This window comes from Synchiropus splendidus, chromosome 7 (genome assembly GCF_027744825.2).
Source record: "Synchiropus splendidus isolate RoL2022-P1 chromosome 7, RoL_Sspl_1.0, whole genome shotgun sequence".
Taxonomy (NCBI): domain Eukaryota; kingdom Metazoa; phylum Chordata; class Actinopteri; order Syngnathiformes; family Callionymidae; genus Synchiropus; species Synchiropus splendidus.
The window spans coordinates 12225517-12246392 of NC_071340.1; the positions used below are offsets into that span (position 1 = coordinate 12225517).

At 42.6% G+C, this 20876-nt stretch overlaps 3 protein-coding genes across 7 annotated transcripts; 1 reads left to right on the forward strand and 2 right to left on the reverse strand.

Moving 5' to 3' along the window:
- Positions 1-270: 270 nt before the first annotated feature.
- tmed7 (transmembrane p24 trafficking protein 7) lies at positions 271-14618 on the reverse strand. 2 transcript variants are annotated; one of them, XM_053870617.1, is made up of 4 exons: positions 14595-14618; positions 3499-3665; positions 2438-2683; positions 271-2211 (listed from the first exon to the last, which is right to left on the reverse strand). In XM_053870617.1, exons 2-4 carry the CDS (start codon positions 3655-3657, stop codon positions 1975-1977), a joined length of 642 nt encoding a protein of 213 aa, XP_053726592.1. In that variant the 5' UTR covers positions 3658-3665; positions 14595-14618; the 3' UTR covers positions 271-1974. The 2 variants fall into 2 exon arrangements, with proteins under 2 accessions (XP_053726592.1, XP_053726591.1); XM_053870616.1 differs by lacking the exon at positions 14595-14618 and adding an exon at positions 3970-4089.
- Positions 4167-12371, forward strand: LOC128762389 (RNA-binding protein MEX3B-like). Of its 2 annotated transcripts, none has more exons than XM_053870613.1 (5): positions 4167-6221; positions 7269-7507; positions 7628-7673; positions 8179-8903; positions 10157-12371. In XM_053870613.1, the coding sequence occupies exons 1-5, from the start codon at positions 5615-5617 to the stop codon at positions 10565-10567; spliced, it is 2028 nt and encodes a 675-aa protein (XP_053726588.1). In that variant the 5' UTR covers positions 4167-5614; the 3' UTR covers positions 10568-12371. The 2 variants fall into 2 exon arrangements, with proteins under 2 accessions (XP_053726588.1, XP_053726590.1); XM_053870615.1 differs by having other exon boundaries at positions 4167-5924.
- A 1499-nt stretch (positions 14619-16117) lies between the features above and the next one.
- On the reverse strand, positions 16118-19895 carry LOC128762089 (mothers against decapentaplegic homolog 4-like). 3 transcript variants are annotated; one of them, XM_053869939.1, is made up of 10 exons: positions 19770-19895; positions 19148-19467; positions 18919-19093; positions 18276-18530; positions 18117-18215; positions 18005-18055; positions 17782-17881; positions 17461-17629; positions 17255-17393; positions 16118-16828 (listed from the first exon to the last, which is right to left on the reverse strand). In XM_053869939.1, exons 2-10 carry the CDS (start codon positions 19385-19387, stop codon positions 16617-16619), a joined length of 1440 nt encoding a protein of 479 aa, XP_053725914.1. In that variant the 5' UTR covers positions 19388-19467; positions 19770-19895; the 3' UTR covers positions 16118-16616. The 3 variants fall into 3 exon arrangements, with proteins under 3 accessions (XP_053725914.1, XP_053725913.1, XP_053725912.1); XM_053869938.1 differs by having other exon boundaries at positions 17698-17881; XM_053869937.1 differs by having other exon boundaries at positions 17698-17881; positions 18117-18530.
- Positions 19896-20876: the final 981 nt, after the last annotated feature.

A 20876-nucleotide genomic window follows, 5' to 3' on the forward strand; every position in this document is an offset into this window, starting at 1 on the left:
ATAACTTGATCTTTTGAAATGTGAAAAATTTTATTAAATTGGATGAAATGGTATTTGTATCATCCTGTTTAGCAGATGTTTGATGTGAAGCATTTACTGTATTTTTGTTATTATAAAAACTAACATTTACTATCTATGGCTATTTAATTAAATGTCTTATCATCTGTAGGTCATAAAATCTATTTTTTTTATTGAAAAGAAATCATCTCACCATTTTAATTGTAACTTTTATTTTGCATCATACAAGTCACTAGTTCGTCACTAAATGCATACTGCAACATTACGCGGTATACTCTTTACTATATGAAACTTCTCATATGAAATACTCTAATAGGGAATATAGGGTGCTGTCTTTGTTTTTCTATAAAGCCAGGACAGCCACTCTAAAGTGGTCAAAAACATGTAGCTCTACAGCTACAGAAGGGACTGGTTACTGTTTGTGTAATAAAGTTCAGACTGCCTTGTGAACACTGCTTATTTCAATTTTGCTCACTGAGGCAATAAAGGAGTGCTTTCAAGCAAAATGTTCTTGTTTTATGACACAACGTTTTTACAGCTTCAGAGGACAGATATGGAGCTGATCATATTTCAAATATATGAGGCTGCAGAGCTGAGCAAGGTTGCGTTGTATCACTCCCTACAGGAAAAAAGCAGCATGACTACACACTGTTCAGAAACCAAAAATAATTCAACTTTTCATAACGCTTATTCCTTTATTAAACCCAATAACTTAACCAGAACATTCATCAGGGCACAAATGTAAGTCCAAAAGTCTTCTTCCAGTGCAACAACCTACAGTAAAAATGCTCACAAAGCACAAGAGATATCAAATGAATGACAAAATAGGCAAGAAAATCCTAAATTAAGAGGTTTCTTTTTTTTTTTTTGAAAAGCAGAATTTTTTCAGGTCATGTTGGTAATGTAAGGGTGCTAATCTTGTGGCTTTATGGCTAATCTGGTTACAGAGCCTCTTCAGTGATCTGCTGACACATATCCAAGAGTTAAATTTGGGCTGGATTAACAAATCTTAGTGAGAAATAGTGATACAAAATGTTCAGTTTAAATATAAACATTGTTCAATAGTGTGAACTGAAGGATTCACGTTGAGACCAAACAGATATACAGAAAGAAATGAGGCAAACGTTTAGTTGTATTCCTGTATTCCAGAGAGGTGAACACCTTTCTAAGAGTGTGGATGATTCTTTGCAGGAAGAACTTTGAAATTACATCTGACAATGACGAGCAGGTTGTTACATTCAAGAAAAATGTTTTAGAAAGCAACAATTCAGCCGCTAAGGAAATAAGTTTGCAGACATGACGGATTGAGTACCAGTTCAAAAAACAGTGAAGGTAGCTTCACAAAACTAGTACAGCTGACAGCATGAAATAAGTTAGTTCCACAACTATAAAAGCGACATCTTTGTGTGTACTGTATTAAAAAGGCTTTCCTACATTTTGTATTTCAGAATCAAGAGAACTATGCATACATCAGCTGATAAAGCAAAGCCGTGAGAGGGATCAGACATTGAAATCAGGAATATTTAGTAACATAAATATAGTTTTACAGTTTTTAATCCAGAATAAACATAGCCACTTTTTTTGCTTTATTACAAACTCTGACCAGAAAATGTGCGTGAAACAGGCGCAAACTGATGAATGAGTGAATCTCAATAAAACAGGAATATAGCAAATAAAAACAATCTCATGTATGAAGTTTGCCAAAAACCACACAGGAAGCTGCATGAACAGACTATGCATATCAACACAATAGAGCTTTTCTGCAAGTCACTTGTGCACCTTTCAAAAACCCTTCGAGACTACATGAACTCTGCGAACTCATTTGCATAAAGTCCTCAAGAACAACTGTGTTGACTGATGAAGAGCCGAGTGCGCATTCTCAGCACTGCTGTTCTAAACTTCTCTATGCAGACCAGGCCGGGCAAAAACGAAGAAAGTGATGAGATGTGCCAGATGTTATGATCCGACACGTGTTGTCGTCGTCTTCTTGTCGGAAAAGAAGCTCCTCAGGAGGATCACTTGACTGATGCTGACCACTAGGAGGATAATGGCCTCGCCAATGGACCAGAATGCAACACGGGTGTTGAGGTCTTCGGCTCGGCTACGCCCCTGGGCCTCGCGAAGACGGAAGTGAGTCTGGTAATCGATGACTGATTTCAAGGCTTCGTGAATTGACACACAAGCCGATTCCATCTAAGAAAAACACAAGTGCAACGAAGATGTTAAAACTGGAATATAATAATAATAAAAAAGACCTTAACACAATTTAACACAACATGAAAAGGAGGACGCATAAAGTGAAGAAATTACAACACAGCTTTTACATGAAGACTCGTAAAATTGTGCAGCATATGCTCTTTAAAATAACAGGATGGCATTTTGTTTATTTGCATTGTGTAAATACATGAAGAACACTCACCTGGGTGAGAGCGGTTACCCGGTTTTCGTTAGGGAAGAGTGGAGGGTCATCACCGACTTGGAAGTCAAAATAAACCGTCTTGTGGGTGAAGGTTGAGAACTCATTGCTGAAGCAGAACTTGAAGGTTCCATTCTTGGCTGCTGTGAAGGTGAAACTGTCGTATTGCTTCTTCATCTCTTTGTAGAGCGTCACACCGTCCGGGTCCTCCAAGCGACAGTCCACATCGTAATGGCCACCAGTCACCACCTGTCAAACAGGCAAAGTTAAAGGCTTGAATTGGCAATATTGGGAAATAACAGGAAAGAAATATTTCACAATAAGTTAGACAATACTTGTCAAGGCACTCAAGTCCCATCTAAAATGCCTGCTGGTGGACAAGGCAAACCGGTTTCTAGAAGCATTTTATAAGTCAGGTTACTCCTCACACAGAGACACCTCACAGGAATTACAAGCAGGGTTTTACAAAACTATTAAACTATTTCAAGTCATGTTCAAATTCACTTGCTTTGTACAGCAGCAAAATCATCTGGCATCTTTAATGATGAATAGGAAAAATAAGTGTCTAAATGTGCACTGGATCAACAACACCTCATAAAGGTGTATTTTTAAATCCTGCCGCTCAAGTGATTGGTTGAACCCATCGTACTGCTCAACACTCTTAACAGCAAATAAACTGAATATTAACATATAAACACGGTTTATAAACATGGTGACAGCACACAGCCATTTCACATTAATCTAATCAATATCTTCAATCTCCAATAAATTCTCTGCATGTTTGTTTTAGGCTATTAAATGAGTGGTTGCTACTAATAAAAAATAATAGCCTCAGCAACAGTGTGCCAGTCCTTTTTTCACACAATGACCACGCATGTTTCGCAGCACTGTACTACATGGATGAAAAGCCATATGGAAGTACCATTTAAAACAACATATAGTCAATTCATTTGAATCTTTCACTAGATCTTCGATCATTTCGAGACGCATCTGTGCATGTGATATTCAGTAATCGGTATCGTATATGAATGTCGAAGCAGATTGGGTGATTTTAACAAGCTTACCTGAAATTCAAGCGTACACTTGGTTCCGATGGTGATGTCCTCGTAGAAACACTGCTTAGCGTTGTCTGGCAGCTCAAACGTTAGCTCCGAGCCCAGAGCACACACACAGAGCAGCTGGGCGAGCAGGACCTGCAGCATCCGCCGGAAGGTTCCGTCCATTCTGATAACTAAGAATTACACGTTTGAAAAGGGGGGATCAGGCGTGACCACCAAAACACAAACACACACAGGCAGTGCACGCTATCGTGCGGTAAAATCGAGAAGTAGTGAGAAGCTAACCCGGACGTTGATTAGCATCAAGCTAACGAGAAAGAAAGCCGGAAATTATGCGATAAGAAAACTCTTATATCTTATCAAATGTCATTTTCCGTGTGATGCGGAGTCTGTTTATGTATCAGGTGAATTGGACCCTGGCCTAAATAAAGGCAAAGGTATATACAACGTCCATCAAGTAGAGACTTGGCGACTCACCTCAGCGCTAACCCGGATGCGACTAATACTAAAATACGTATACAAAACGTAAAATCTCATTGGTTGCCAGTCGGAGACGCTCCGCCTTTCTCCTTTGTCCATTGGACAGCCACTCGGAGGGCGGTCGCATGGGCTTCTATCATGCACCATTCCTCCCATAAAGCAAACTAAACGTGGCTGACTATGTACAAATGTCATCAGACATTTGGTCATGGACTGGATTAACGTCCCACGACCTCATTCGTCAAAACGCAGTGAGCACCATTCAATAGAGGTTAAATGTATCCGAAATTTGGGAAATGGAATATGACGGAAATGGACAGTAGGAATGGGTCATTTAACAATGGCATATGAATTAAGATACAGTACAAACAAATGGAATTACTGAATGTGATCCCCGGTGAGGAGAAGGGAGCGATCTCTGAATTCCATTTTCTTGGTTTGTTCTGGGCGCCACTCTGTCAACTAAGTACTCTTCATTTGCAGGCCCTTTAATTTGGTTTACAAAGTTCCCAGTGACACTAGGCTTTGGCATCATTCAAATATGTTTTAAGCACAATTGCCCCTCAAATCAAGTTATCCATATGTAGTTGCTTATTAAAGACTCAGGGAGAAGCTTCTTTTATAGCTATTTTGTTCCACAAAAGTGGAATCTGAACTGGCTGTAGAGATAATATCCTTATTTTTAGTCTTGCAACTACCTTAATGGCATTGTTTTCCCTCGCTTGTTCATTTATTATTTATGTTTGTACATATCCATGACCCATCTTCAACATAAGTCTTTTGATTTTATTGTTATATAGATTTCCTTTTCCACCACGTATTCCCAAAATGGTAACTGCAGTATATATCAGCAATGCGGGGCAACTAGTAGGGGACACCCTGGAGTGGTCACCCGTCATGTATAGACAAAGTACAACCCACACACTCGCACGGCTACAGACAATATAGAATAATCAATAAACCTCTGTTGTTTTTCAGGCTGTGGGAGGGAATTTGAATGCTTTGATTGGAGCTTCATTCAGGACTCTAATGGCCCTGCTTTTTCATAATCTTAAAGTAATTTGATTTCCATTTTAACTAGAAATGCAAGCTTCCGTCTATTCCCAACACAGTGACAAAGTATCATGAAAAAAAAAAAAATCAGGAATCCTGGTTCCAGATGGTGCTTGATCTGGATCACTCCCAAAAAAAATAAAATATACAAAATAATAAATAGAATTAAATGTGTTCCTTATCCCAGTTCACATTTTATCCTAGTTTGCTCATCAAATTTCACTTCAATAAATCGTGCTTTATTTAATTTCCTTTTGATGCAATGTCTCACCTGTGGGTTCCTTGAATTGTATTTAAATGTAAGAAATCAATACTGCAGTAAATACAGCACTCCAACACGTTCATCATCGCTGTGACGCAAACAAGATTACGCGGAATCTCGCGGGAATAAATCGGACGTGATTTGGCTTTGGGGAGGGAGGGTTTCATGGAGAGCAGGCGAGACAAAACAAAAGGCACACATTTCAACCAAGAGGCGCTGGTCGCTCTGTGATTGTTTCCCCCCTTTTTTTTTTACTACATTCAATATTTTATTATTATTATTTTTTGTATTATCTATTTAAGAGACCGGCGACAGAGGTTTTGCACCATGCCTAGTAGCACGTCTTTGCTGGAGGCCGACGAGGGAGAGTCCGAAGTCCCAGCACCGTTAGTGCACGCGTTCGCCGGTATGGGCCTCGAAGAGCACATCGGAACCCAAAGCCAGAACATCGAACAAACCGACGAAAGCCTCCCATTCCACCGCCACCGAACGGCCCCTCAATTCAGTATCCTCGGTACGGTTCTGGACTTGAAGCCCCTACCGAGACATCGGACGTCCTCGGGGGATGAAGCTATGATGACTGCAGCGCCTGAAGACGAGGAGCCAGATGTTGTAGCCTCCTCCTCTGGCTGCACAGGTAGTTCGCTGCTCGCACAGGCCCACCGCCACCAGAACCTCCCGCCGGGCTCCGGGGGCTCCGTTATTCCACCCGGGATGGAGCAGATCGAGACCGTGTTATTGTACAACGGAGACGATTTGGATGACGTCGGAGTCGGCGGCAGCATGGCACCGGCGGCTGGCGGCTTGGCGATGCTTCCTCCCGGCGTCTTCGAGGGGGAATCTTCGCTCATGGCTCGGCGGAAGAGCGTCAACACGACCGAGTGTGTGGCCGTGCCGAGCTCCGAACATGTCGCTGAGATTGTGGGAAGGCAGGGTAGGTAACCATCCGCCTGTTAGCGTTAGCTTTTTCATGATATATTTGGGAGGGAGTGCAGCTGAAGCCACCGGGTAAAGTACCCGAGTTGTTTTTGTCTACACGTATTTACGTCTGCACTTTATTGGTGTTTTGTCGGTTTTGTCGGCAGGAAAAAAACTTCAGAACCGTGTCATTGTCTCACAATGGAGAAGTGATGCTAATGCTAGCCTCAGACTTACTGATGCTACTAACCTTCTTCATAAAGTGGCAGGGCTCGCAGAACATGAGGCAAACTAGCCCCATGAAGATAACCAAAACTGACCTCTGGAACAAAAGGAGCAGAATAATGTTCCCGCAGTTACCGTTTTGCTACATAGCTTAGCACTCATGCTAAGTGGGTCAGCGCCTCCCAGCCGTCACTCTCAACTAAAGTTTCCATCTCAAGTCCTTTGTGGAGCAAACACGCGCGTGCTATCTTGCTTTAGAATTCCTGCATGTTGATGGTGATTTTGTGTCACTTGTGTCCAGCCTGAACACTTTTTTTTTTACTGCCTTCGTGTACAACACGAAGCGTCTTTGTCTTGAAGAACATGAAAACGGTGTTGGTCACCATTGCTCTGCCACATCAGCTGTGATCCAGAGCTTCAGAAGAGCCGTGATACCCCAAGAAAAGTACACCATCTTCTATCACAGCCACGTCGCATTCGTTGTTTCGAAAATAACATCATTCGCTCTGCAACAAATGTGATCAGATTCTGTTAAAGTTGTGTTACAGATGAGTTGGGGGAGGGTGCACTCAGCAGTGTTAACGACAACAACAGGAAATGGCTGGTACCAGAGTTGGGCTCTCAACCTCAGCTGAGGCCAATGTTTAATTCATAAGATCCCAAAGATGACCAAACTCAGATGTGTCCATCTGATCGTGAAAGTGACCATGTCAAAACATGGTTGCTGCTCTTAAAGAATGTTAATGATTGATGGAATTTCAGGTTTCAAGGTGGTGGAATAAACTAACTTGACTTTTCCCCCCATTTCCCCGTTCCCTGTTTTTCTTTCCTCGGACAGGCTGTAAGATTAAGGCGCTTCGAGCCAAAACCAACACCTACATTAAGACTCCAGTCAGGGGAGAGCAGCCCGTCTTTGTTGTAACGGGGCGTAAGGAAGATGTGGCCATGGCCAAGAGAGAGATCCTCTCTGCTGCCGAACACTTCTCCCTCATCAGAGCCTCCCGGAACAAAGCGGGGTCTCTTTCTACCGTGTCCAGTCCGGGGATACCGACCCTACCTGGTCAGACAACCATTCAGGTTAGTGGGTTCAAGTAACAATGCAGTGCTGCCCATTGACATATCTTGTGAAAAGCTGAGGCAATTTACTCCTTACATTATGAGTTAAATATTTCAATTTTTTCTTTTTCAATCTTGCAGGTGCGAGTTCCCTACCGTGTTGTGGGGCTGGTTGTTGGTCCTAAAGGTGAGTTTTTCAGTCTTTTGAAAACCAGAATATGTTATACACACATATATATATATATTTATCTTGGATCCATACTAGATTCTTTAAGCACATTTTCTCGTGTATAACAGTCATCAACAAATTGTCTATTAACACTGCTAAGTGTTTCGACTGTGAATATCAATATTAATACCATCCCTTGAACGTTTTGCTCTCACAGAGCCATTAACCTCTTGCACTGTTGACATTACCACCATGGTGTCAGAGGACCCTGGGGTTGTTTTGTAAATTGCTCCGCATTGGTTCTCAGGCATGTGCTATTTAGACAGAAGAGGCCAACAGAGATGTTGAAGTGGTGAATCATGTAGTCTATTTATCCTAATCTCTTAGTTAGTCTCGTAGTTCACTGAACCCGCTTTAAAATGTATGGATAACAGATTTTTCGATTTGAACTCGGGTGTTAATAGGCATGTGTGGAAGTTAAAGCTTTTAAACTGCAAGGTTTCCCCTCTCATCACTGCTTTAGGTGCAACCATCAAGCGTATTCAGCAGCAGACCCACACCTACATTGTGACCCCCAGTCGTGACAAGGAGCCGGTGTTTGAAGTCACCGGGATGCCGGAGAATGTAGACCGGGCAAGGGAAGAGATCGAGGCCCACATTGCACTCCGCACCGGATCCTGTGGTGGCATCGAAGCCCCCGGTGTCGACAACAACGATTTCCAGTTTAACGGGACGGATGTCAGCTTTGAAAACTCCTCGTCGGCGGGGTTGGGCGAGCAGGGCTGGATCCAGGCTGGCGTCTCCACTCTGAGTGGTGGTGGCCTGCTGCCAGTGAGCATCAACGGTACTCAGCGAATCAATAGCAATATCAACACTGGTGTCCGGATGTCTTCCACCTACCGCAACGACAGCTCCAGCTCCCTGGGCAGTGGCTCCAGCTCCACTGATTCCTTCTACGGCAATGGAAACCAGCTGGCAGATTTTAGCCCCACCGGCCCTTTTAACGCCAATTCTAATAACAACAACAACAGCAATGGGGGCAACACCAGCTTCTGGTTTGGAGAAAGCCTGCCGCCTCTGGGATCCGAAGAGCTGACCAGCTTGGGAGGAGGGGGCGGCTCCTCCTCAGGATTCGACCCACTGACCATCTCCACTGCCCCTGCCTCACACTCCGCTGCCCCGCCACACATCTGGAGCCCCTTTGTGGACCACCAAACCATTCAGGGCTTCGATGCTCCTGCGTCTCAGGTGGGTGTCACTTCACCATTAGTACTCACTGCAGTGTCAAAATATGATCAATAGTCACAGGTCTTTAAAACACTTGACCTTCCATTTTGCGCTTGATTAGTCTCCATAATTCCATGAAGTTTGAGATGAGTACAATATTAGAGGAAAGTTATGTTTAGTTTGGAGCTCTCAAATTGAATTTAAGATGTTAGTCAGATACAGGGTTGTTGATCAATTTTGATTATGAATTTTAGTCGTGTTTCATTTTGCATGAAAAAACAATAGAAAAAATGAAAATATTTTTGCATTTGATGTGTTTATTAAATGCATTCTTCAGTTCATCTTAACATAACCCTTTTCCCTCTCTAAAAAAAAATTATTCCATTGGCATCTTTGTCCCAAAAGAGTGACTTATTTCTTAAGTCCCTGAGATGACATGAGACCTTTGAAATATTATTGTTTACTATGTATACTATAATTGTGGGGCGTTGAAACTTGAATGCTCCAAAAGTTATAAGTGAAAACTTTGTCTCTAAATTTCAGCTGATTTTGTTATTTATTTTGTTTGTATCCACCAGTGGGCAAATTCTTCCCGTAGATAAAAGGAGGACGCTTGGTAACTGAAAACATAGACGGTTTATAGTGCTGGTGACACTACACTATTTCAAGTCCAACTAGTTTGATTCCAACTTTGCAGGAATAGTTGGCCTTGTGTGTCCATCACTAGGCAGACCTGAGATCTGCAGCTTTCTGTGAGTTAAATGTGTTTAGTGCTGCAACGACTAGTTGACATAGTCAATCGTAATCGACTCTTAAAATCGCATTCAACTAGTCATGACGTCGTCATTCTTTTTCGCACAATCCGCAATATGAGGAAAGAAAATTGAAGCTATGGGACAATGATACATCAAAGGACGTACCTTTTACACCACATTTTGAGCAATTACTTTAGGTTCCAATTCATTTCAAAGCATTGAAGACTTTACAATTGACATACTTCTTTTTTCCACTTCTATTTTCAACGGTATAATTATGTTGGCATGTTCGGCAACTTGTACACACCATATGCAGACTAGTCGACCAAGAGTAGTGGAATTTCAAAATAGTTGTTTTATTGTTTATTATTTTTATGTGTCCCACCATTGTTGGCATCCTAATTGTGTTATCATGGCATCATATTAGCCATGGCAATGGATGAATCTGTGACATCCTTTGCTTATTCATGACTTTGTTGACCTTCCATGATTGAATATATTGACTTGCTGTGTCCACAGACGAGTCAGCCGGGAACCCCCCGACTGTCCCCGACCTTCTCTGGCACAGAAGCCTTGGAGCATCCTCAGGCCCAGCATGTTCAGCGGGGGACCTTTGGCTCTGCGGGGACCCACATCAACCACCGGCTACCCTCCTACTGCTCAGCCTTCTCCTCCTCCAGTGAGAGCACCACATCCTCCTCCTCCCCTCCCGAGTCCACCCTCTCGTACCGCCTGGGGCTCGGGTCAGCGGGAAGAGCACAGGAGATCTGTATCCACTGTATGGATAACCAGGTGATCGCGGCCTTGGTTCCCTGTGGCCATAACCTCTTCTGTCTCGATTGTGCCACCCAAATATGCCAGAGTGCTGATGCCGTGTGCCCTGTGTGCCTGTCCCCGGTCACACAGGCCATCCAGCTGCGCAACATGTGACTTGATCGAGCCTGGATCACTGAAGAGGGATCGGCCTTCCCACATCTATATATTGTGCAGGGAAATTACAAATGGTCCCAAAATCAGATCGGTCCACACTGATGGTTCATGGAAGAGGAGGGGGATGTATTTAGGTCATGGTCTTGGGTGTTTACCTGCTCATGTGCCTGCGATTGTGAAGTCTTCTTTGATTGGTTGATAGATGGATTGATCTATCGATGGGAGGGTCAGAAACCCTGTATGTAGCAGTGGGTGGGGTGGGATCTCGCTCTTTCTCTCTCTCTATATATATATATTTTCGCCCACGTAAAACACGAACTCATCTCCGTTCGCCTACCTATATTTGTTTTATTTTTTTATATTTGGACAAATTGCGTTATTCTTTCTTTCATCTTAATGAACTTCAAACATATTTTACATACTTAAAAATTGTCCAGTGCTAAAGTTGTAGCCCCGCCTCTTTTGTTTTGTTTTGCTCAAGGCACGAGCGAGCCAGTAAAGTGAGCATGTTTACACGTGAGACCCACACACTAAAATGTACATATGTTCTCATACTAACCGTATAATATTTACGATACGATAGTGGATGGATTTACAGTATATTGTACACATGCTTCATTATATCTAGCTCAATATTTCGGGACATAGATCAAAGGCGATTAGCTTTACCCATTTAAAAAAAAAAAAAAGCACCGCATTGGCTGCGAGATTTTTTTAAGAAACATTTTTGCTAAGATTTATTTTGCTAATTTTTACAGAGAAGATTATTTGTGACATTAAAACAAATTACGGCAAGGATTGTAAACTTTCTATATGGAACACACCATCTTACAACGCCACAGCCCAGCGCCGGCCTTAACCGTGAATAGCATGTTGCTTTGTTCATAACTAGGTTGCGATGAAAAGTAACGTCACACTATCAGATGCAAGTCATTTTAACCTGTAGCCATAGCTGCGTCTTACAACATTACAGTTTGTTGTCGTCATGACAACTTCATTACAAACATGTCCTTTTAAAGTTTTAAATCTTTTTTTTTTTTAATGGTGGAAAAAAGAGCACAACGTGGATGTTACATAACGGTATTACAAAACAACGCTGCTCCTCCAAGTCTCAATCGATCAATTTAGCAGAGCAGCGACAGATACACTTCGGCTCGGTGCTGAACTGGCCTTAAAAACCAAAACACATTGTCGCACTCACATTTCCAGACTAAAAAAAAATCAAACATATTAGTTTATTGTGAAATTATGACTCCTGAACGGTGGTGGCCGCTTTAGGAAACGTGTCGCCACTGAAGATGAAGGGAACAGGAGGGACTGAGGTTTATGGCTGAGAGTCTGGAGTTGCAACACCAAAGTTGGAGAACTACTAAGTTACCGATAAGTTAATGTGTAAGGCAACCAACTTTAGCAAGAGTGAGGATGAGATGAAATCCACTTCAGCTGAACTGGACTTGATCAGGTAGCAGCATGCAGCAGTTACCAAACTGGGTGCTACTGATGATAGTATATTTACTTCCCTTAATCTTACCTATCTCGCTCACTAACTTTATACAACGCCCATGATGGGAATGCAGCTGACTTCCATTGGGTCAAACTGGGATGGTAGTCTTGTAGTTGATTTTAATATCTTCTTTTCTTTTCCAAACTGAGGGAGAAGTTTTATTCACTTTTATCAAGTCTTTCAAACTCACGAGAGGTTTTAGTTTCTGATTTTAAGACGAACTTTGCAACTTGAGAAAGAAACAGTAACCCTCTCTATTCCTTCTTGAATCACTGTTGCGCTTTTTTTTTTCCCAACAAACCTTCCAAATAACATCATGGCCTTAAAAATTTAATGTAAGGCCTTTTCTATCCGAATCTACGCGGATTACATGTTAGCATTGACCCTCGGACATGTTACTGGCTCCACCCTCCATTTTCCCCACCAAGCGCTAACACGTTCCTACAATGTTAGGCGTCCGTATCACCGCGTTGCTCTGCATTGAAAAACGACAACTGTTTACGATAGATTTGTGCCTAATTCAAGTAGACAAAGAAAACACTGGAGTGTCGCTCCATCTTAACAACAAACTAGTGGCCTTTTAGAAGAGAAAAAAAAACAGCCTAAAATTAACACAAAACTCTCAAGTCTTAAATACACTTCTGGAAAGGACAAGTCTTTTTTTGTATGCTTCCTTTTTGTTGCGCCTTTGAATCACTCCCAGTTCATTCTGCGTCTATATTTTTCTACTTATGTGTTTGCTTCTTTATTTGGGAAACAAAGTGCTTCTTTGGATCCGAAGAGAAATGCACAGATTGTACATTTTATTGGTAACATTCCTCCTGTTGAACCTGGAACCTACAATAGCTGATCGTTCGGTGAAGTCTGTTGGAAACTGGAATTTTCATACTGGACCTGGAGATTCTGTCGGCGGCTCCATTTTTTTTTTTTTTGCGACAGCCACAACGGATTACTTTCAGCTTTTGTTCTGCACCATCAAACGGAGCCTATGCAAATATTCTCAGTGGGTTGGGAACGTGAAGAAGTTTGCTTCTGACCACCCGACTCTTTTCAATTAACAAGATGCATGGTTTATCATTTCATCCGGGTTCCCCCTCGCGGGTCACACCGACTCCCTTTTCTGCTCACCCCTTCACTTATTTCCTTTGGTATTCACTTACCATGCCATTGTTCAGAAGGAGGGGACACGTGGAAAGGGTTAGGGGTGGGGGGGGGTGTTCTGTCTTCTGTTGAACTGATAAGGTTCCAAAAGTGACTCCGGACATCAAAGAAGTCCACCATGGGATATATTTCATCGCTACATTGTCTCTCTGATCGAGCTGTCAAAAGGAACTTGAGCCAAACGGGTACCAAAAGTGCAAAAAAAAAAAAAAAAAAACCATCTTCCTGGGCTCTTCTCCGTCCTGGTTCTACAAAGTTGGACGGCTCTCAGAGGGAATGCAATACACTAACAACCCTCGACTAAACCATGAATATGGACTTTTTTTCTATGTGTATTATGTAATATTACTGTTGACTGATGAATATACAGATCTTATTTTTATTTTGTTACATTTCATATATATATAAAAATATATCTATATTAAAATGTTTACAATAAGATTTTTTTTGCTTTCATCTTAGCGAATGAAGAGCTGGAAACGCCGCAGGAGGAGATCTGCTAGTAGTTGTTAGTTTACAGTATTGACGATTATAGTATTGATACAGTAGCTGCCGTTCAACCTTTTCGGGAATAGATTGCGCACCACCAAGCATGTCTGCATATTTAACACCACACTGCAACTGTACAAAGGCCAAGGAGTCGAGCTGCCTGTTCCGTCTGTACGCCACCAAATTAAGAACGTTATACTGTATAATGTATTAGATTATCTATCTCTCTCTATCTCTCTCTATATATATAAATACATATATTGTTAAGCTGTTCTGACAGTTTCAGAGTATTTGCTAATTTTACTACACTTTTGTTATGTATATGTAGAGGGAGTCTTGTGGCATATAAATTCTTCAAATTGAGTCAGGAGTTTAAAAGCAGACTATATTTTATATCGGCCTTCTAAGTTATTGCGGCCAAAGCACTGATATTATATATTTGCTGTAAAGAGAATTTTAAGAGTTTTATTTTTCTGATATTAAAGTTACTTAATAAAGACGGTTTCATTTAAAGCCATGTTGGTCGCCTGTGTTTTTCCATTGTTTCCTGCAGGACCGTCTCATGCTCACAACCAGAACATTCATTCAGAAATGTCCCATTTCCTCAGACAAGATAGACCCTTGCTTAGATTATCACATGAACCTCGCTGACTCGAGATGACAGCTCCACACTCAAAGAAGTGACGCCCCCTGGACTTAAGTTTGAGACGATCCTGAACATCAGTGACCCAAATATTCTGGTCTGCTGCTCTTGCCAACCCATGGGTGCTGGTTTCTTAGACTGAGGGTTGATCTAGTTTAGACTACTCTGGCTACAACACTACTAGTACTATAGCTACATCACAAAGGCCATGGTTAGAAATCAAAACCCACCTGAGATGGCTCTTCTAACTCGGTGTGGAAATTCACTGAAGTTCTAACCCCAGCTGCTCCATCGACTTCATACATGCATCTGGACAGATGAATTAATCTCCTGTTTCAATGACACTTTTTGCACGAAATGCAGTTGCATTCTACACAAGTAAAACGCAGGAGGTAACTCTCCAACCTTGAGTGAATGATCAGACTAACTTGCTATGGCTTGTCTAGTAAAATCAAAGAAACATTACCCAAGTATTTCACCAGCTCTGGAAGGAGTCTATAAAGACCTACCCACCAGCACTTGATGGAGCTATGAGTTTTCATCTCTATGGAGAGGTTCTTGGAAAAAAAAAAAAAAAAAAAAGAAAGTGATGTCACCCCCAACAGTAAATCTGTTCATGAAAGCATCTGTTGAAGCAGTTTTGAAAATAAATTTGACTTTGCATACTTTCATTTACACTTACTTAAATCTTCTTTGGTGTTTAAATAAAATATATATATATTTTTTATGATGTTTAGACATGCTTTTTTATATTTATTTTATTCAGAATTTTATTCAGTTTTCTCAACAGTGTTTTTTTTCCCTTTTTTTTCTTTAATAAATTGGATGAACATGACTTACACCTGGTTCTGCTGCTGGATGGACTTTTCAATGACAAATATGGTTTCATGCCATTTCGCAAGGTTTTGGTTTGTTAATGTGTAGATTAAATATGGTTGTTGATCAGAAGTAAATCAGAAGTAATAAATCAGTTCTATTGAATGGGCCCTGGGCCCATTTGTTCTGGGAAAGATGGGCCCCGAGATCCAAAAGGTTAACAACACCTATCCTTCACCACCGACACAATTTCTACTTAAGTATTTCACTGACATACCTGACACAACCTACCATGCAAAGCTGATCAAATACATCCATATGGTTAAATATGACAACCAATATCAAAGCCATGCCCTGCTTCTAACACAGCTGCAACTCCTCACCCCAGTGGTGAAACCATCCTCAGTGTTTATCCATGGTCTTCTGCTGACACTATTCTTCGCATCCTTGTTCATAGTTTTGCTCACACCTTGTAAAACAGTGTTCAGAAAGATCCTACACAGATCAAGTATTTTCATTGTTGCTATTATAATTGCTATCATTTTTTTTGGTCTCAGACTGGAAGACAGTCAGTGCTTCACTCCAGCTCATACTGTATATCGGCTGCACCTTCTCCTCACTCGCAAGACATCATCAGCAAACATCAGAAAAATACACAAAAATAAAGCTCAGTCCAAAGAAAAGTCCAAACCTTTTTGTGGCTATAGGAGATCAGCGTGGGGAGCATCTCAGTAGATCAATAAGGAAATGCACAAGCCACTCTAGTTACTAACTGCTGAAGAAGATGAGAAGCTGTTTAAGCAGCCAAAGCACCACCATCACACGAGTCAGACGTGACTTCCTAAATTATTTTCCCACTAAATTTGTCATTGTCTGTTGAATGTTTATGAGACGTCAAGAGTGAAGTGGAGACTGCAAACAATCCTTTGAGCTTTTATTTATTATTGTGTCATAAATACGAAGGAATTGATTGAAAAGTACAGTCAGAAACAAGCTACAGCATGTCATGTGGGCAGCAGGACTCGAGGGTGAAAACACAAGGTATCCATCAGCGGATGACAAGGGCCCACCCTGGTCCACCAATTCCATCCAACCCCTTTGTGCAGAGCAACGTTTATTGACTGGCATTTGATTAAAACAAGCTCATTAAAGTGCTAGAAATTCAGTCTCCATGTGCGTTACAGCCATTTCGGTTGTTGGCGTTTTAGTGTTGAGACATCGAGATGTTTAAAAATGAGCTTAAAAACTGACTTTGGTTCCATAAATACAGTTCCAAAAGAAATTAAAAAAATGTGGTGTAATTAAAAACCTTCCAAAGCTCAGTAACTGCTGGAGAATTGCTGCAAGTTCTGGAAGGTTTTGTCACTTGCTGACCTGAACAGGGAGGGCTAGAGGTACTGCAGCTGCCTTGGATAAGAGCACCAGTGTCGGGGGCATCAGTCCAGAGGCTGTGGGTCTGCAATGGGCATGGTGTGCAGAACCTCATCCAGCAGCTGAAGTGCTCTGTGGAGATGAATCTCAATCCAACAGGGAGTCTCCTTGATGCTCTGGCGAGGGTAGTCGGGCCCCCAGCCTTTGACGAAACTCATCCTCAGGATGCACAGCCTGCGCAGGTCGTCCACGCCGATACCAGCAGCTGCTGACAGACCTGTCGAGACAGATGACAGCCTCTCATGAGGACGTGCTGAAGGCCTCCAAACTTCTCCATCTTTTGATCAACTTAATGTTAATGTGAGAAGTTCATGATTCAAGCTCAGAACATTGCCGAGTTTATTTCATGAGTCGATCTTGATGCTGGACCCCGTTTTCAAGACTAGTTTAGAAGTGATCCTCATGCATTTTTAAGCACCACTGACCTTTCTACGACACAGACAGCACCACTGCACCCACTGTGCTGTGTGACCGGTGCAGCTTATGCATGAACAAGATCTATTTTCCTTCTTAAATGTAGTGGGTGCAGCTAACATTCTGGCGCACTCCTTTGTCAAGCCTTTACAGTAATATAAAAAAAAGTCTAGAATTGCCTGGCTTTATTTCCTGTGCTAATTCACATGTGAAAGGGCGGCAGTCTTACTGATAGCAGGGGCGATCCCGCCCACTGAGCTGGGTCCCGGTATATTCCCAGCCACGGCAGCAGCCTGAGCTGCTGCAGCTGCCTGAGCTGTAGCTGCCTGCTGCTGCATCTGTCTGTTGCACTGGCGAAGGTCGAAGACCTGAAAGAAGAGTTGATGTTGGAGCTATGTTGAGAGGTGAGGACGAACAGCTCAGAGGCGTCTGCACCTTAATGTAGGCACTGGGGTAGATTTTGTGGACGGCATCACCCGGAGCACGGCCCGCCTCTCTATCCAGGTAGTAGCTCTGGACAAACACTGCGTGGTCGCTGAGACATCTGACCCACACGTCTCCTTCTCCCTTGCACTCCAGCTGGACCCCTTTACCAATGTGAAGCCTGAAAATGAATCAGGTGATGGAAACATGTTTAAGAACAGGGACGCTGGTGGTGAGTAAACAAGCCACCTTGCTCTCTCGATGGCTTCGGTGCGATGGACGTTGCTGAGCTGACCCAGACAGAAGCGGTCTCCACCTGAGGGGTCAACGTACCCGTCCACGGTCACAACGTGGCACGTGGAGGGAACCTTGAACGTCTCCCCGACTTGAACGTCCATCTCGAAGTAGGCGATGGAGCACCAGTAGTCCGGAGCTGACAAGTCAGACGTTTTTTTTATTTCAAGACTGAGCCACACCTTCTTTCTTAACCATCACAGCTCCCCATTTTAGAAGCAGCCATGGTGTCGACGGAGAGCTGCATGAGAGAGTTCCTCACCTGGATGATTCGATATGGGAGGCTGGAATGCGAGTTCATTGTGTGGCGGCCCTGAAAGACACAAGATTTGAGTGTCTCTTGGAGGAACTTTTTCTCTTCATTATTTCCTCACAGTAGTGTGGCATGGGAGTGTGGTGCAGCAGATGACCATTGGAGAGGTGGGGAATGGGGGGCGCAGTGAAGCCGTTCCCAGACCAGGAAGAGGGCGCACCTGAGCAGAGAGCGTGTAGAGTTATTGAAAGATTGACCAGTGGATCGCACTTGAACGTACTTCCAGTCACAGAAGTGATGACGGGGAAGGATGAGGAGACTGCAGAGGTGGAGGCTTCGGAGGGTGGGAGGAGGTTCTGGGCAGTGAAGGAGTCAGACGGAGCCGGACGGCCGGAGGATGGCGGATGCTGGATGGTTTGGAGGGAGTGACTCCCGTCTATGGAAGACAGGCTTGGCGGGCCATCATAGTCATACTCATCCTTGACTATCATTCCCGAACTGGGTCCAGAGCCGCCGAGGGTCAGGCTCGACAAGTCTGTGAAAACGCGATTTTGACATCTTAGATTTGCTGGTACCACTCGTTAATACACTGTGATGCAGACTGCCGGCCCAGCAGTGACTCACGACTTGAAAAATCAAAACAGTGTAAAACAATTCAGACTCCAGAAGCTTCTTTGAAATTAGGCAGCTCTGTTTTCTCCGCTGTGAAACAAAACAGCAGGTCAATTACAGGCGCCAGACAGTGACTAACACTTACAGCATATGTGCTGCTTATTTGAAATCATTTATCAAAAGCGATTAACTCGAGGCACCAGAAACATAGCGGACATTTCCGGATTCAATCAGCAACAGGCAGCACTTTGTAAACCAGGCCATTTGGCAATAAAGATGAGAAGAGGAGGAGTGAAAAGCAGCGTCCTCACCAATGCCTGGAGACACCACCCGCTCGTAGTGATAGGGGTTGACACACACGTTGTCGCACTTCAGGTCGAAAGCATACTGGCAGTACTTGACGTGTTTCAGCTCGTTCTTGTGCAGGTCGGGCCACCGCCAGAGCCTGGCGTAAATCACGTGGGGGAATCCCTTCCGTCCAGCCACCTGGAATTCCACACGTGAAAAACTGGCAATAACAGGTGAAGCCGGTTGATATACCTGGAGCCTGCCGTCCAGCGTCCTCTGAATGGTCACACACTTGCTTGGATGGGCTCCGTTTGTGGTGATGGCTGTGATGAGAGAGTCCAGCTCGTCCTTCTTCTCCTTCAGCTTCTTCACCAGACTCTCAATGGCTCGCTTGGCAAACGTCTCGCTCTCGCCTCCTTGTCTGTGGCACATGAGACTGTGGACGATGCTGAGGCAGGCGTCGCTGCTGGAGGGCGTGTTGGGCATCGACATTGTTGCGGTGCGACCTTTGGTTCCTTCACACCATTGGGAGGAGATTACAGTGGAGGTGCAGATGCGAATTGAGCCACAACCTGAAAGGAAAGATGAAGGAAAATTATCGGAGTTGAAGAAGCACAAACACCAACTGTTGACAGGTTACACCTCCACTATATCCACATCATCCAAACTTGGCCACCATGCACTAAACTCGCATTAAGGATGCGAGAAAAAAACTTGAATTGCATGGAAAAACACCTACAACGCCGCGTCAACCGCAGCAGTTTTCATTCAACGCAGTTTCAACTTGAACAGTTTGGTTTAGAAGAAGTCACGAACTAACAAACAAAGCATTTAAAACTGTTTATTTCGTGTATAAATGTGCGCTGTAGCTCACCGAACAAATAGCGACTCAGACGTGATGAGTTCGTCAGGTGACACCGGAGTTTTCAAACGACAGAGTTGTGTAATTCTGGAATAAAGTCAGACGCAAATCTGTCGAAGCTAAAGCTAGTTAGCGGCGCCAGCCGGACTGGTGCATCAAGTCAGAAACCTTTCCAGAAATTCGGCGCCTCGTGTTTCCAAAATAAAGGCCGGTGACCTCCTTTACTTCCTGTTAACGTTTTCCCATAGGCAAAAGTACTACGTGAAACGCTTTTGAGTTTGATATCAAACCAGACATTAATATGGACGATATAATTGATTTAATCACAATCCAAAATTAACATAATTTTTTCTCAAATTCGTTCATTCACTTTAATTGCAATTCTTTTCACCCACACGTCTGTCAGCATATTAAGCATTTTGTATGGAAGCAAACCCGAAATGTCAATTTTTTTTTTACACTGAAATTTTAACATCGATTTTTTTACACTGAATTTTTCACATCAATTTTTTTTACACTGAATTTTTAACATCGAATTTTTTACACTGAATTTTTTACACTGAATTTTTAACATATTTTTTTACATTGATTTTTAAAACACCGAATTTCTTGGGAATATTAATTCAATAATGCAAATTCAACGTTAAATAAATGTCAAAGTTCGATGGGACAGGTTTGCTTCCATAATTTTGATATTATTCACAGGCTATGCATGGCAACGTTACGTGTTATTCGCCAGCAGAGGGCAGCAAAAGCCAACTGCTAAACCCTGCTGATGCAGGTGTTTATTTTGATGTTCAGTAATGTGTACAAGAAATAACAACTATTATAGTCTCCTGAAGTTAAGTGCTCAGATATATCAAAATTGGATTTGACCGACATAAAGTCGGAAAACTTTTTTTTAAACAGTATTGTAAAATGTTTAGTGGGAATAAGCGTTTCATATTTTAAAGTAATCATTTCTGAACCCCTTGATCATCTTTCCTGTCTTGTTCAACAGTCACAATTTTGGGAAGCGGTGTGTAGTTCACATTCTCTGCTTGATCAACAAGCTGTAAGGACAAACATTTAAGTGCTGTTTTTGTGATGTTTCAACCATTTAAAGTTGAACTGATGCGG